The 14,766-nt window shown below is 38.6% G+C and overlaps 1 protein-coding gene and 1 long non-coding RNA gene across 6 annotated transcripts in view; one reads left to right on the plus strand and one right to left on the minus strand.

The window, feature by feature from the left end:
* The window catches only part of LOC310728318, a 51,755-nt gene extending 45,522 nt beyond the window's left edge, over nucleotides 1-6,233 (minus strand). For 2 of the 3 annotated variants that reach the window (XR_014534239.1, XR_014534240.1), the window contains exons 1-2: nucleotides 6,179-6,233; nucleotides 5,486-5,556 (exon numbers count right to left, since the gene is read on the minus strand). This is a non-coding gene — a long non-coding RNA (uncharacterized lncRNA). Of the gene's footprint in view, nucleotides 1-5,485; nucleotides 5,557-5,664; nucleotides 5,760-6,178 lie in introns of those variants that run through there. The other variant, XR_014534241.1, reaches the window with a different exon arrangement.
* A 25-nt stretch (nucleotides 6,234-6,258) lies between these two features.
* Nucleotides 6,259-14,766, plus strand: part of cdin1 (CDAN1 interacting nuclease 1) — a 69,614-nt gene continuing 61,106 nt past the window's right edge. The window contains exons 1-2 of one of the 3 annotated variants that reach the window (XM_083545615.1): nucleotides 6,259-6,378; nucleotides 8,209-8,322. In XM_083545615.1, the coding sequence (XP_083401741.1) occupies nucleotides 8,213-8,322 (110 nt within the window). In that variant the 5' untranslated portion in view covers nucleotides 6,259-6,378; nucleotides 8,209-8,212. Of the gene's footprint in view, nucleotides 6,379-6,769; nucleotides 6,801-8,204; nucleotides 8,323-14,766 lie in introns of those variants that run through there. The other 2 variants (XM_083545613.1, XM_083545614.1) reach the window with 2 other exon arrangements.

Raw genomic sequence — 14,766 nt, forward strand, 5'->3', positions numbered from 1 at the left:
CTTGACTGCTTTGCAAAAGATCTTGACAATGCGCCGGCCCATAATGCACAGAAACGGCTCTGCATTTACATAATCACATGAAATGTAAACCAGCAAGTAATACGGCCGGCAGAGGGAAAAGAGGAGGTAGAAAAAAAAAAATCCTGCTTTCCCTGTGGAATTAATGTTTCCACTAAAAACACATTCGGCTTTATATACTTGCTCACAACGGTACAGAAACAAATATCTTTTAGATTATCCTTTTTTTTTTTTTTTTTTTTTGCCTGGTTGACTCGATTTCTTTAAGTCGCATAAAAGAAAGTTTTCAGTAATAAAACAAGGTTCATTATAAAGTGCATCAACAAACTAAAATTGGTACCATTTGAAAACTTCCCAATGAATACTTTCAAAATAGAGCCTGAACCAGCAGCACCATATTTTCCTCACAATAATACTCAAAAAAACAACCCAATTGACTCTAAAGCTTACTATAAACCCTCTAAACCTTTAGACCGTATATTTATTTTCCTAAACTTCAGAATAAATACTCTTAAAAAATTGACTAGACATTATATTTGCAACAGGAACACGGACGGTGATCTCAGGCCGGCCTTGATAAAATGGCAAACGAATGAAATCAAACAAATCGAAAAGACATTCAACAAGCAAACATCGAATAGATCTGCTTGTTCAAACACATTTATTTTGCATAAGCGCACGTCGCTTGCTTTGGCTTCGAAATTGTTTCTGCGCACACGAGGCCTTAACCGTAAGAGTTAACACCTCCTTTTACATAACACACCAGATAAACCTGTCAAGAAAGCTCCTGGGTCCCTATAGCAACTGAGCACATACACTAAACACGGCTCCTTATCCAGCAATTAAAACGGCGTCAGTGCCGAGCCATTCCTCTGACGTCCGTCATTAAAACCTGACCATGAAAAAAAAAAAAAACAACGCTTCTCCATATACATCTGCACTAATGCTAAGGCAAATAACATGATTTCGGATATGAAACCAAGACTGCATGTCTGCATAGCGGTTGCACTAGACCTAGTGAACATGTCTTCTGAGTGATGTGTGTAAAAATCATAAAACCTGAAGCACATGTGGAATCTGCATTTGTTATCATAAGTGCTTCTTTTTTCTATTTTCACCTCCGGTCCAAATTTGTCTTGATTCTCCAGGAGGCGTATTTATTCAGCCAGAAAGGAAGAATACACAGAATAATCTGGAAACGTAATCGCAGCGTGTTTGCACTTCAGCGTCACAAATATCCGATGCACTTCTGTTTTTCTTTTCCTCCCCTGATACACTTTGAGTGACACGGGGCTCGCTGGCTTGAGCTGTAGCTACAGGTTGCTCGGTTAAAATAATTACTATTCTATTATTAGCAGAAATATTTGTGTTATTGTTGCGGAGTGTGAAACGCGGGCCTGAGCGACGCGCTGCTATCAGCGGGAGTGTACAAATACAAACACATTTGTCAGAGTTATTGACCTTTATCTCTCCACTTTCTTGACAGCCTTCTCCAGTTATTGACAATACAAACACACGGGGCAAAGCGTAACCTTTCATTTACCAAGCCGTCTCTCCCTCTTGCTCGCTCACTCGTTCTCTCCCTCGCTGCCTTTTCACTCGCAATTTGTTTAAATAACACGGCAGACAATGGTACTGTTCATTTCTGCCATTTCTCTTTCTCTCCAAATTTTACTAGATAATGTCATTAGGCAGATACAATGGCGGGCTATTCAGCCCCGAGATACGGAGATATTTCACGTCTTCAGGATGGCTTTGACATGGTGACATTACCGCAGAGTGTCTCTCTCCTATTTGTTTGCTTACAATGTCATAAATATATCATGAATCTTGGATCACTTAACCGAGCCATCCATCCTTCCCTCCAAGCCTCTCAAAATATCACATGTTTACATGCATATGCACTCCAAAAAAAAAAACCCTGGGATGCAGCTGGGATAATAATTGCGAATCCAATCTTTTTCATTGCTACATAAAATCTAAGTGAGACTAAACAACAACAACAAAAAAATCCTTTAAGTGCGTGTAAAATCTGATCCGCTCACTGAGGAGGCGCTGAGGTAATTCATGCTTCCGTCTTTAATGTGAAGCACCACGCAGCCGTATATTCATTTACTGAGCCTAAAAAGACAAGCAAAATGATGATAAATTACATTCCGAATACTCTAATGATGCTCCTGGAAAATTACCATCCTTTTTTTTTTTCATCACATCCCCTTTTTTTTTTGACGTTTCAGCGTGAAAAATAGCATACATAAAATATGTGCATCCCCACCAGTCAGACGCTCTCTGGACACTTCAGAGATGAAAATTAAATTTTAAACAATCCAGACCAGTGTTTGGTGACCACGGTTAATCATCAAGAAACAAAGACATCAAACAATATTTGATAATGAGAAAAATGCCTCCAGGATATTAGGAATGGGGGAGAGAAAAACCCAGCGTGAGCCGTGGCGGCAGAGGTAGTGGCAGCCCAGACACTGAAACACACGCCTGCCTGCACGTCTCTCTCTCTCTCTCTCTCTCTCTCTCTCTCTCTCTCTCTCTCTCTCTCTCTCTCTCTCTCTCAATACACACAAACACACACAGAACAGAACAGCGTGCCTATTTTGCAGATTTCAGATTTTCTGTTTTAAGTTCCTGTTGAGATAATTAGAACTCAGTGTGGGAATTCAACAAAGACATCAGTGTTTGGAGAGATGTTGTTTTTTTTTTTTTTTTTTTTTTTTTTTTAACCACATGCTGCATCATGACTGAACCCAATTATCAGTTCAAATGCCTCGGTGATGACCTCAAGTACACACTAGAACCATAAAATAAATAAAAAAATTAAGAAAGAAAGAAAAGCATAGTAAAAGTTCACCTTGCATTAACAGGACTGGAGAGAATTTTTCACAAGAATAACTGAATTTTTCAAATTAATTTAATTTGTGTGTTAAATAAATGTAATCTGTGTGTGTGTATATATATATATATATATATATATATATATATATATATATATATATATATATATATATATATATATAAATTTATCTAAAGAGAATATATATATTAATTTGTAAATTTTTATATTTATTCACATGCATTTATTGCTGTCCAATCTATCTATCTATCTATCTATCTATCTATCTATCTATCTATCTATCTATCTATCTATCTATATGGAGATAGATCGATAATATATAGGACAGCAAAAAAATGCATGTGAATAAATATATAAATGAGATAATTATTTAAAGTAAATAAAAAAAACCTACCTAAATCAACTAAAATATAATAACAAAATGTCAGAAAGATTCCGAAATGTATAGAGAATATTAGTCTACCGGTCTATTTGTGCTTATTAAAAGTAATAATAATAATAATAATAATAATAATAATAATAATAACTAAAAATAATAAAAAGCACCATACTGCTATTATTCTCTTTAAACTCCCTTATGTCAGAGTAATTAGTGCTGAGCAGAAATGGTTGCTTGCGGGGCCACGATTGAAGGGCTGCCCTTTCCTCTCCTTAGAGAGTGTATTACTAGGCTAGACCTGATTGACGCACCGTTAACAGTTTGGAGAAATCTGGGGGCCGTTCTGCAGCACTGCCACCTCACTCATGCAAATGGCACCGGAGCTTCCCTCTGACAAAGATTAATGAGCCTGTGCTGCAGTCTTTGTTTCAGCTTTCTCCCATTTAGGATGAAATACCATCCAAAATCTATCCCCGATTAATCCAATAAATTTCTTCATAATACACATGTTTTTTGAGGCAATTTACAACAAGGGAGGAGGCCACTGTGAGCACAATTACGTTTAATTACTTGGCATCTAATTAGCTTCATTAAATGCTAATAAAATAAACGGGGAAAAAAAAACAACCCATGATTTAAAACGCTGTGCCAAACACACGTCTTGTACTTTATGGTGTAAATTATTGCTATGAAATTTCATGGGGTGTTTGTGTGTTAATGAGGAACACCCCCCCCCCCCCCCCCCAATAATCTGAATCTTTGCTAATCCAGGGTTTATAGTTTATGGGGTGTTAAACGTAAAAGTAAAAAAAAAAAAAAAAAAAAAAAAAAACTAAGAAGGTGTGAGAGAATAAACACAATATGTCATATTAAACCAGCCAAGAGAGATGCAATATTTCAGTAAACTAGTGGGAAAATTATGAAATACATGAAAAACAATCCTACAATATTTTGATTCTATAAACAAGGCAAAGGACTATGTGTATTAATATTTGTTTTAAATATTAAACCCAGACTATTTCTAGTATTAATAACATAAATACCCTGAAGAGTAGAATTGCATTTTTTGCAACCTAAAAACACACACACATTTACACACACACACACACACACTGAAATTGCACAAAGCAGAAGCCTTACACCTCTAGTGTGGGAGTGAATATAATTGCATCCCAGACGGTAAGGTATAGGGGTGCCATTAGAAGCGCAGTGCTTAGCACTACAATAGTGTGCCGAGAGCCGAGGAGCAGAGATCAGTGGAGCGTCTCTTGGATATCACAGGGAAACATCCTTTGCAAATTCATCTCCCACTGTGTGCAGGCTTCACAGCTGGTTAACGGCACTGTGTGTACCACTGGCCTGTTTACATGTCGCCTCGCTCTTTTTTTCTCTCTCTTTCCTCCTCCTCCACTTCCCAGCAGCCTTACACCCACCACAGCTATTTCGACCAGCTTGCACCCAAAACCCAGCACCTCTGATCCCTGCTTTTAGAGCCATTACAACGCTTTGATTTTATCTTTTTTTTTTTTAAACCACCCCACTACACTGATCCTTTTATGCCTATTACACAGACCGCTTCCACGACCTCTGATTCTCTGATACCTGAAAGAGGAAACAGACGCAGTCCTGCCTGACCTCAGCCTTTTATATCCACCGGCACTAATGCTGCCTTAACATCCTAGATATTTATCTGTTATGCTCAGATCGAGCGCAGACAGTCCTGAACATCACCACACACACACACACACACACACACACACACACACACACACACACACACACACACACACATGACATGACGCGTCTGCATTCAGGAACGGCAAGCCTAAAGCATCTCATGCTGTTGTTGAATCAGTGGGGTAATAACAATTATAAGATAGGAGATTTTTATCTGAATTTTCTGCCATGGGTTATGTTTGGGTAAACATCAGATCATTGTGTGTTATGATTAAAACAAATGATACGTTCAAATGTCTCAAGCAGCCTGATAAAATCATAAAAAGGTTACAAAATAAATGTGATGCAAATGTCTTCTGTATACTAGCAGGCCTAAGGGAGTGTTTTCATATAAATCGTTTTTAATTTAAATTATTATTAGTTTTAAATTTAGGCAATTATCAAAATGACAGGAAATCGTTTATTTAAATATACCCTCTTTATAATTCAGAAATTCTACAAAATAAATATCAACGTACAGAGCAGACATTAGATATTAAGCTCACCTTTAACACTCATGTTGTAGTCTTTAGGTTTATTCTGGTTTTCTGTTGGCTGAGAAATTCAGTCTAAATATCTAAATAGAGAAAGAAAGAAAAAATATTACTGTAATGTATAAAGGTAAATATATTGTAAAGAAAATGAATTTTTTTACTGTTTATTTAAAAGTGGTGACGTCACTAACCTTAACTTTATGTAGTTCTGGATGCTGATTTGCTAGATTTATTTTTTTCCTTTAAAAATATATTTATATATATTTTTTTTCCTACTCATAAAAACCTGCTCAGGGATATGCGAGCAGTATTAAAATCACTAAGTCATATTATCTATACAAAGCATTTTTAGACATTAGCATTGATTTCGTTTATTGAGCCTAAAGCCTGACATGATGTCTATACGCAGGCACATATTGCACAGTACATGACATTATTTCATTAGAATGAATTAATAAAAAAGATTTTGTAATTCTCAGAAATAACATTATCTTCGCAAGTCGAATATTAGTCCATGATTATTCATTATGGCCGGATTGTATAATTAAAATCCGTAAATCATTTTTTTTTATTATTTACTATTTTCTGATTCCATTTCCTTAATTACAGGGAAGCAAAATAAAAAAGTATCGTGTATATCTATATTTAGGAACGTAATGCATATATTATAATTTCACAAATAAATTCAAATCATGCTGACTTTACCTGCAATTACCTCTCATGGGAGGATTCTCAGCACCGCCCATTTTTCTCAGCGTTATGACAGAGTAGTGTTTCTGACCAATCAAATACGACTTTACTCAATTCCAACAAGAACGACCAATCAGAACCGTGTTTTTTTATGACGCCCGCCTTTCAACTCTTTCGCGGGAGCTATCCAGGAAGTACTTCAATATCCTTCAGCGGTAATGATTTCTATTCTATAAATTACATTCTTGGTAACAAATGATCAAGAGACGTTGATATATGTTTTAACCGCGCTTTTGTTAAATGTGTCTAGAGATTTAAGCGAATGATTTTCACTCTCTCTGGTTTTTACCAAAAACGAAGAGAGTTAGCAGTTTTGGGTTGTGTCTCAAATGAGTTTGTAATAGCTATGTAGTGTGCGCTATAGTGATTGTAGCGGGCTGTTGTAATTCACTTCATAGTGCACCTAGAGAGGGAGCTGAGAGGTGTTTCGGATGGCGCTGACTTAATCTTGGCTAACGTGCTAGGCTGTACTGTCACTGATGCCGTATAAAATGTTGCACATACAAATAAAACCTACCATACAGTCGCTGTTTATAGCATACTTCCAATAATAACGTGTATATGAAATCCATTCAGTGTAAGTGTAATATGTGCTTTACTGCCCAACGCAATGGTTATTTATCAGTAAATATTAGATGTTATATATGCGGTATACAGTGGACTGTATTTAGACTGTAACTTGCTGAGACAATATGCATTAAATGCAGTGACGCACACGTTGTGACTGCACTGTTTACACACACACACACACACACACACACACACACACACACACGTGTGTTAGATAGATAGATAGATAGATGATAGATAGATGATAGATAGATAGATAGATAGATAGATAGATAGATAGATAGATAGATAGATAGATAGATAGATAGATATTATCTCAAAAGTGAGTACACCCCTCACATTTCAGCAAATATTTTATTATATGTTCTCAAGAGACAATAAGATAGAAATGAAAGTTGGCCACTCCATCACCTTCAGCTTTCTCAGCAAGGCAGTCGTCAATGTGGCGGTGTTTTTGGGGTCGTTAATATGTTGTAAAACTGCCGTACAGCCCAGTTTCTGAAGAGAGGGCATCATGTTCTGCTTCAGAATGTCACAATATAAGTTGGAATCTATGTTTCCCTTAATGAACTGCCACCAGCAGCACTAATGTGGCCCCAGACCATGATGCTACCACCACCATGCTTGGCTGTAGGCAAGACACAATTTTCTTGGTACTCCTGAAGACAACCTGACCAAGAGCATAAATTTCTGGACCATATCCTGTGGTCTGATGAAATTAAGATAAACCTTTTTGGCTCAGATGGTGTCCAGCATGTGTGGTGTCGCCCTGGTGGGGAGTACTAAGAAAGTTGTCTTGCCTACAGTCAGTCATGGTGCTACTGAGAAGCTGCAGTTCATTGAGGGTTTTCCAACATAATAACGACCCGAACACACTGCTGAGGTCAACTACTTTTCTGAGGAAGCTAAAGTTGCTGGAGTGGCCAAGTATGTCTCCAGACCTGAACCCTATTGAACACCTGTGGGGCATCCTCAAGCGAGAAGTGCCTTGTGCCCAACATTCAGCAGCTCCGTGATATCATTATGGAGGAATGGAAGAGGATCCCAGCAACAACCTGTGCAGCTCTGGTGAATTTCATGAACAGGAGGATTAAGACAATACTGCACAGTGACTACTCTAAAACAATTTCCAATTTTCATTTCTATAGTATTTTCCCGTGAGGACATAAAATAAAAAAGGTTGCTGAAATGTGAGGGGTGTACTCACTTTTGTGAGATACTGTACCTACATACTTGCTTATCTATATACCTACTTGCTTTACATACTTACTTTAACTATCTATTTATTACTTGCTAATATACCCCAGGGATAACATTATCACTTTATGTGCTACTTACTGCTGCAATATTATTTTTGCAATTTAACACAAGTCTTGAACTTTTCTTTCTCTCACTTCGTTTCTCTCCGAAGGCAGACAGATGAGGAAAATGAAGCTGTGTAGAGCAGAATACAAAGTAATTGCAAAGTATACTGAACAGCTTCGACCTACAAGGCAGTGTATGAAGATGCTGAAGGAAAGATTCCCCAAGTAAGTGTATAAGTTCCCTTGCATTTCACAAACACTTACACCTACATGGCTTTTCATTCAGTAAATTGTCAATAAATGATTTACCCTGGTCAGGGTCCAGGTGGATCCCAGAAACAACAGGTGGAAGGCAAGGACATGCACACACTTCTTTACACTTGGGGGTAATTTAGTGTATCCAGACCAGCGACTTGCATGATTTTGGAAGAAGGAGGAAACCAGAGAACCGGGAGGAAACCCACACGGTCATGGGGAGAACACGCAAAAGGCACAAACAATAAGCAGGTCTTAGGAAAGAACCACAGAGATGATCTGTTAAAGCACAAGTCATTGTACAATGCAGTACAAGAGTCTTTCTTACTTTTATCAGTGGGTGACGTAAATAGCATTTAGCATATAAGGAGACGGATCACATGACCTCTGCTCACTTCACTCATTGGAAATTGCTACACAAGTTGCTTTATGTTCGCTTAGACTTTCTCAAATTTGACATTCATATCTTGTTGAAAATTAATATTGTTTTGCTGCAAATTACTGTGTGTGTGTGTGTGTGTGTGTCTGTGTGTCTGTGTGTCTGTATGTCTTCAATCTCTATAAATCTCATTTTGAACGTTCATAAATTCTCTGTATTAAACATTTGCTTTTAGTTGTTCAAGAGAGTATTTATGCTGCATAAATCTGAGATTCTTCTCGACTGAAATTAATAGTGCAGTGAGGATATGATTTCATACCTTTAATCTTCTTTGACATTGAGGAGCATCAGACTGGTTCTAAGGGTGTGTGTGTGTGTGTGTGTGTGTGTGTGTGTGTGTGTGTGTGTGTGTGTGTAAAGAAATTTGGCTGACATTTAAATCACTGTGCATGAAGCGTTTTTATAAGGGTGTTGGTGCCAGTTTAAAAGCAAAAATTTGTAGCTCTGTATAAACCGGAGGATAGTTTTTGTAAATGTTCTCAATGGACTGTATCTGCAACATGCGAAGGACTTCCTGTAGCTTTGAAAAAAAAAGTCATTCTGCACTAAGATGACACAGACCAGCTGTTTGGTGAAGATAAAACATTCTTTCATTTGATGACAACCATGTCCATTAGCTCATACACCCTTCAGTGTGTCTGCGTAGTGTCCTGCTTGTTTTGTGTGTTCTTTTGATGCTGTGGACTTTACGCACAGATATGGTTCGGAGACGCAAACGTCTTCTGTCAATGGAGATGGATGATTAAAGACTGATGTCATGTGATGAACATGAGTCAGTGTCTTGAGCTTGTTTTATTATTTGCTGAAGTGGATCTGCTGTATAGAAGGACACTCATATGTTGTTTTTTTTTCTTCCCTCTAACATTATTATGAAGAAATCATGATAATGGAGGATTTTTTTGCGGAACTGGTGAAGTAGATACACAAGAAATAAACTATAATTTACCCCCACCCCCCACCCCTTAGTATAGCTCTTGATCTTAGATTGCCTGTGTTCTGTTTTCTTCATGTCCCTATGGGTTTTCTTTGGGTTCTCTGGTTTACTCTAAAAATGTGATAGAAGGTTGATTAGTGTCTCTAAATTACTCTTAAATGTTTGTGAGTGTGTGTGAATGAGAGAGAGAATGCTAAGTATGATTCCCTGTGATAACCTAGGGTCCAATTTTAAGTGTCTTCCTGCACCACTGCACTCACCAGGACGAACAAATTATCGAAGGTTTATGAATGAAGAAATGTTGAAGCGAATGTTCTTTAGTTTTACTTTCTTCAAAAAGTGGTTTGTGTCCGTTATATAAAATAGAATGTAACAACTGGAAATAAAATCACAATCCTTTTCTGCTTAGTCAATAATTAGTGTTGGAAAATTGTTCTGGTGTAAGAGGAATAAAACAGTGGCATGCTGTTTGTGTCAGATCGCATCACATTACCCAATCGTTTATTATTTTCCTCTAACAGCACAACCTACCATGATTGATTTTCTTCCTTACATAGTCCATATTTAAGCCCTAAAAAATAAGCTTGAGCATTTGAAGGATTTGAGGCTTAATTGACTATAATTTAGTGGTTGGGGGATGCTTATTTTCCAGCTAAGTATATTTAGACGTGGCGAGAAGGTAAGAGCGTTCACTTCGAATCCAAACCCAGAGCGTTTAGGATAATCGCTGAAGTTGTTGCACTTTGTCATTTTGATGAATGTGCTACGCAGTCCAGCGAGAGTTAGGCTGCCATTCACTTACTGATTTTTGGTAAGAGGGAGCTTTTGCTTTAAAATTCTTGTCTAGACTAGTACAGTTCAGAAACGAAGACGATTGGGGTTGCAGATTGTCTTCGCTTAGACGCTTTTACGAACTCGCCAAATGGCGGAATATTATGTGCTTTTAGCATCAATGTTTTATTAGTTTATTAGACTTACTGCTTGCCAAATATGACAGAATTAATGTACTTTAAATGCTGTTTATGATTAAGAGGGTATCGTCTCTAAATAAATCCCCCGGCTTAATTATGCAGTTTGAGTACGCTATATGGACAAAGGTTTGTGGACACCTATCCATAAGATTGTGCTTTTTAAAAATCCCATTAAACATTTAGTTCCTGTATGCTGGTATAATAACCTACACTTTTCTGGCAGGATGTTTCACTTGATTTTAGAGTGTGCTTGAGGAGATTTCCAGCGAGGGGGAAGTTTTTAATGCTACATCATCCTAACGCATCCTATACAGTAGTGTGCTTCCAACTTTGTGGAAACAATTCCTGAATCCTTTATGGCTGTAAAAGTCAGGTGTCCCAATACTTTCATCCATATTGTGTGCAAATATATATTAATCTATAGTAAACTTTCAAATTAGTCTCATGATGAATCTGTGAAACTATATGGAATTCAATGGTATAATCCTCACATTACACCACAAACAATAAACTCTGAAAATATTGCTTGGACAATAGGATGGGGTCTGAATGGCTGTAGGGGGCATGTTAGCATTGTGATCAAATATTCCCTGCCTTTATGTTATTAACACAAATGCTGCCTTACGTCCAAAGTGTAAGCAAATGTACATGCCGTGATGAAAAACAAACCCCAAATCAAACCGGGTTCTTCTGGGAAATGGTGTCACAGTCCATACAATGTTTAGTCTCGTGGAATTGGATAGAAGGTATTCAACAGGCTTTTTTTTTGTTGTATTGGGAGTGAATACAAGATTAGGATAAATTTTTGGTGGCAATTCAAACTGCCATTGTGTGGCTTTTTAATGAGGGGGAAAAAAAAAATCTTAAATAATGCTTGATATTTTGTTGAATAGATTATATGTAAAATAGATTGGATGGAAAATTCAAATTCACAAATTTTTTTATCAACTAAGTGCTCATGAAGCAATTTAGTCTAACCATGATGGTGATGATGATGATGATGCTTTTGTCTGCATGGTTAGATACAGCATTGCTAGTCTAGCTTTTTTTTTTTTTGTCTGTGTAAATTTCTGTCCCTTGCCACATCACAATATTAGTCCGGTCTCATTTAAAAGCCACTATATATTCTTGTTCATATTTTGTGCTTATTGCTTGGTCGTATACTCTAGTGAGGATGCATTGTATAAGCCGGGGTTAAGGGCTTTGTTTGTGTGTCTCCTTGACAATGAGGGACTGCTCTTTATTGAATGTAACACATGTAATCCCCCAAGGCCTCCGAGGCAGCCCCGTTCCTTTAGAGGTCACTTAGAGACTCGCATGAATTGGGAGCTTCCTAGTTTCATAGTGCTGTAATCACTGCTAGAATAAGGCACTGGGTCCCCAAGGGATACACAGCCTACAGTGAACATGCCTTTGTTATTGGCGTCAGCGTTTTATAGAATATGATATGTGCTAGGCCGATCCCCCAGCCACTTTTTTTATATCCTATTGTCCTTACAGACTGGCCTGATGTATGACCTAATTTTCATGTATTTTTTCCCTCCAATAAATCTGTGTTTTGTTTTTAAAGGCAAACTACAATCTGGCTCATATTTGCAGTTTTCTTCTTTTTATCTTTGAGTGGACTTGGATGATTGTGCATGCCAATAAATGCTTGTGTTCGGAGGCTTTGATTCATTTTTGTGTTCATATTTTCCGAATGTAAGAAAAAGGGAGGAAAACAAAAGTCACAGCGAGGCCTTGCAATTTTGAAAAACAAGAACATTATCTAAGAACGTGACGGACAGGCGCGGCGGTAGTGTTTTTCACAGCCTGCAAAATTATTCTGCTTGTCCAATCAGCTGAGCCGGGCTCTGGAGGGTTAGTGATTGGACTGGCAGGAAATCAGGCTCTTAAGACATAACATATCGACTAGGCCATCCATCATCTCTTAGCATGCGCTGAGGCACGGCAGTGAGAGGCTGTGATTTCCCCCCTCCGCTGTGCCTCAAAGCCCAGGGCCTAGTCAGTGCTGGAGTCGAGACAGGCAGCCTGCCTGTTTTTTTTTTTTCTTTTTTTTGGCGGTTTAGGGAACAGCAAGTTCTGTCCTTCATCGTTCCTCGTGCAGCCTGTCCCTGCTGGGAATGCCATGCTCACAGAATCATAGCAGAGAATCCCTCCAATCTTCCAGGCTTGTCACACTGCTCAACCCGCTAGCCATGCTGAACGCGGGGCCACATGGACTAAATGAAAGAATATCCCATCCCACTTAAAATCAGTCTCCCGTATTATTCCCGTGTCCTGTGTCAGGCCTGCTGCGAATATCATGTCATTACAGCACCCAAAGCTGTGCAGATGCATTTGTTGTAAATACACCAGTATATGCATGCAGTATTTTGGCCAATTGTGTAAATGCTTTTGGAATTTTCTCCAGGAAATATTTGTGAGCACTAAAGAGTTAAGATTTTTGGCAAACTTTGAATACAATTTGGATTTTTGGATACAATTTGAAGAGATGTCATTTAGGATTGACACCCAATAGCAGACCATTCTACTGAGAAAATAGTCCAGACGCAATAGTCCAGACACTCCCCACTTTACGAACTTTCGCAGATACGATCAAACCTGTCGAATTTTCTAAACGGAGGAAAGCCGCCGCTAGATGCCGTCATCAAACGCAACAAGTATACATGATGCGCACTGGACTATGTGGAATTGAATTTTTTGAAGTGAATTTTTTTTTTTACTATTAATTTTATTCTTTTTTATTATTATTCTTTAATACAAAATAGTCTATATAGTATTTAGATTTGTTTTAGTATTAAATTGTTTATTTGATAGTATTAAAAGCTCTCACATCATTAGGAGATACGTGTAGTCAATAACGTACACAGTAACAACTTACAAACAAATTCATGGTAGGAACGATTGTTCGGAACGTAACTCGTTCGTAAAGTGGGGAGCGTCTGTACTTTTTGTAGAACTCTGCACTAGTAACTTATACTTTAATATTTTGGAAAAGTGCATTAACTTTTATATATATAAAATCCAAGTGCCACTGAATCGAAAAGGGGGAAAATGTATGACTAAAATGTTGCTTAAAAGTATTCAGGGTTCAGAGTCTGAAACAATCTGTCCCAAGGTTTTACTATGCACATGCTATTTTTATGTATACAGTAAAAATAGAAATGCAGTGTTCTGAACAAAAACATTTGAATCCAGCCTGAATTTTTAGGTCATTTAAAGCTGATTTGCACCGGGTGCCTGAGCCCTGACTATGCGTTTGGCTGTAGATGGGGGATGCAAAGTCCCTCATCTGTATCGCTCACGTAACACAGATGTTGGGAGTCATCTGTCAGCCTGGCCTCTCCTGCCGAGCCCGAGTCGTTCTGAAGGGAAAAGAATTGGACACGGTGCTGTCACTTTTCCCCCCGCTCACAATGGAGAGCCATGCAAATCCAGCACACCTCCTGCTTGGCCGGCCTGTCCTGCCACTACAATGAGACTGGATCGAGGGGGGGCATGATGATGGCGTGATGGCCCAGTGGTGGGATGTGACATCAGGCACAGGCCATTCTCTCTATCTGTCCCTCTTTTTCTCTCTGCGCTTCATATTAGAATTGGAAATGCTCTGGTGGAGCTCCCCTGGCTGACTGGGATCATGTGGGACCACTGTCATTCCCCTCTGGTCTTTGTCCCAGGAGTGAGACGCCTCCGTTAGCCCTCTGCACACTGCTATGAATGAATTTGGGTGTAATGATCACTCCCCTCTTTCCAAATGGCGTTCAGCTCACTTTGCATATGTCTGTCGAGTTTGCAGAGCTGGCCTGCTGGAGTGGGAAGAGAATAGATCGGTGCAGATGCTCCTATCTTGAATGCGCTTTGAAAACAGAGAATGTGCTCGCGCTCGTTCTCGCTCCCCCCTTTCCACGCGCAGCAGACAACCCACACGTCCACACACATCCGTTCGGAGTCCCTGAACGTTTTCAAAACGGGCCCTAATGTGCCGTTTTCATCAGCGCCGAGGCGGGCTGCAATATGGTGCCAGTGGCTCGCTTGGGGAATATGAATGTTGATTAAGCATGCACTCA

This window comes from Silurus aristotelis, assembly GCF_946808225.1.
Source record: "Silurus aristotelis genome assembly, chromosome: 6".
In the NCBI taxonomy this organism is placed as follows: domain Eukaryota; kingdom Metazoa; phylum Chordata; class Actinopteri; order Siluriformes; family Siluridae; genus Silurus; species Silurus aristotelis.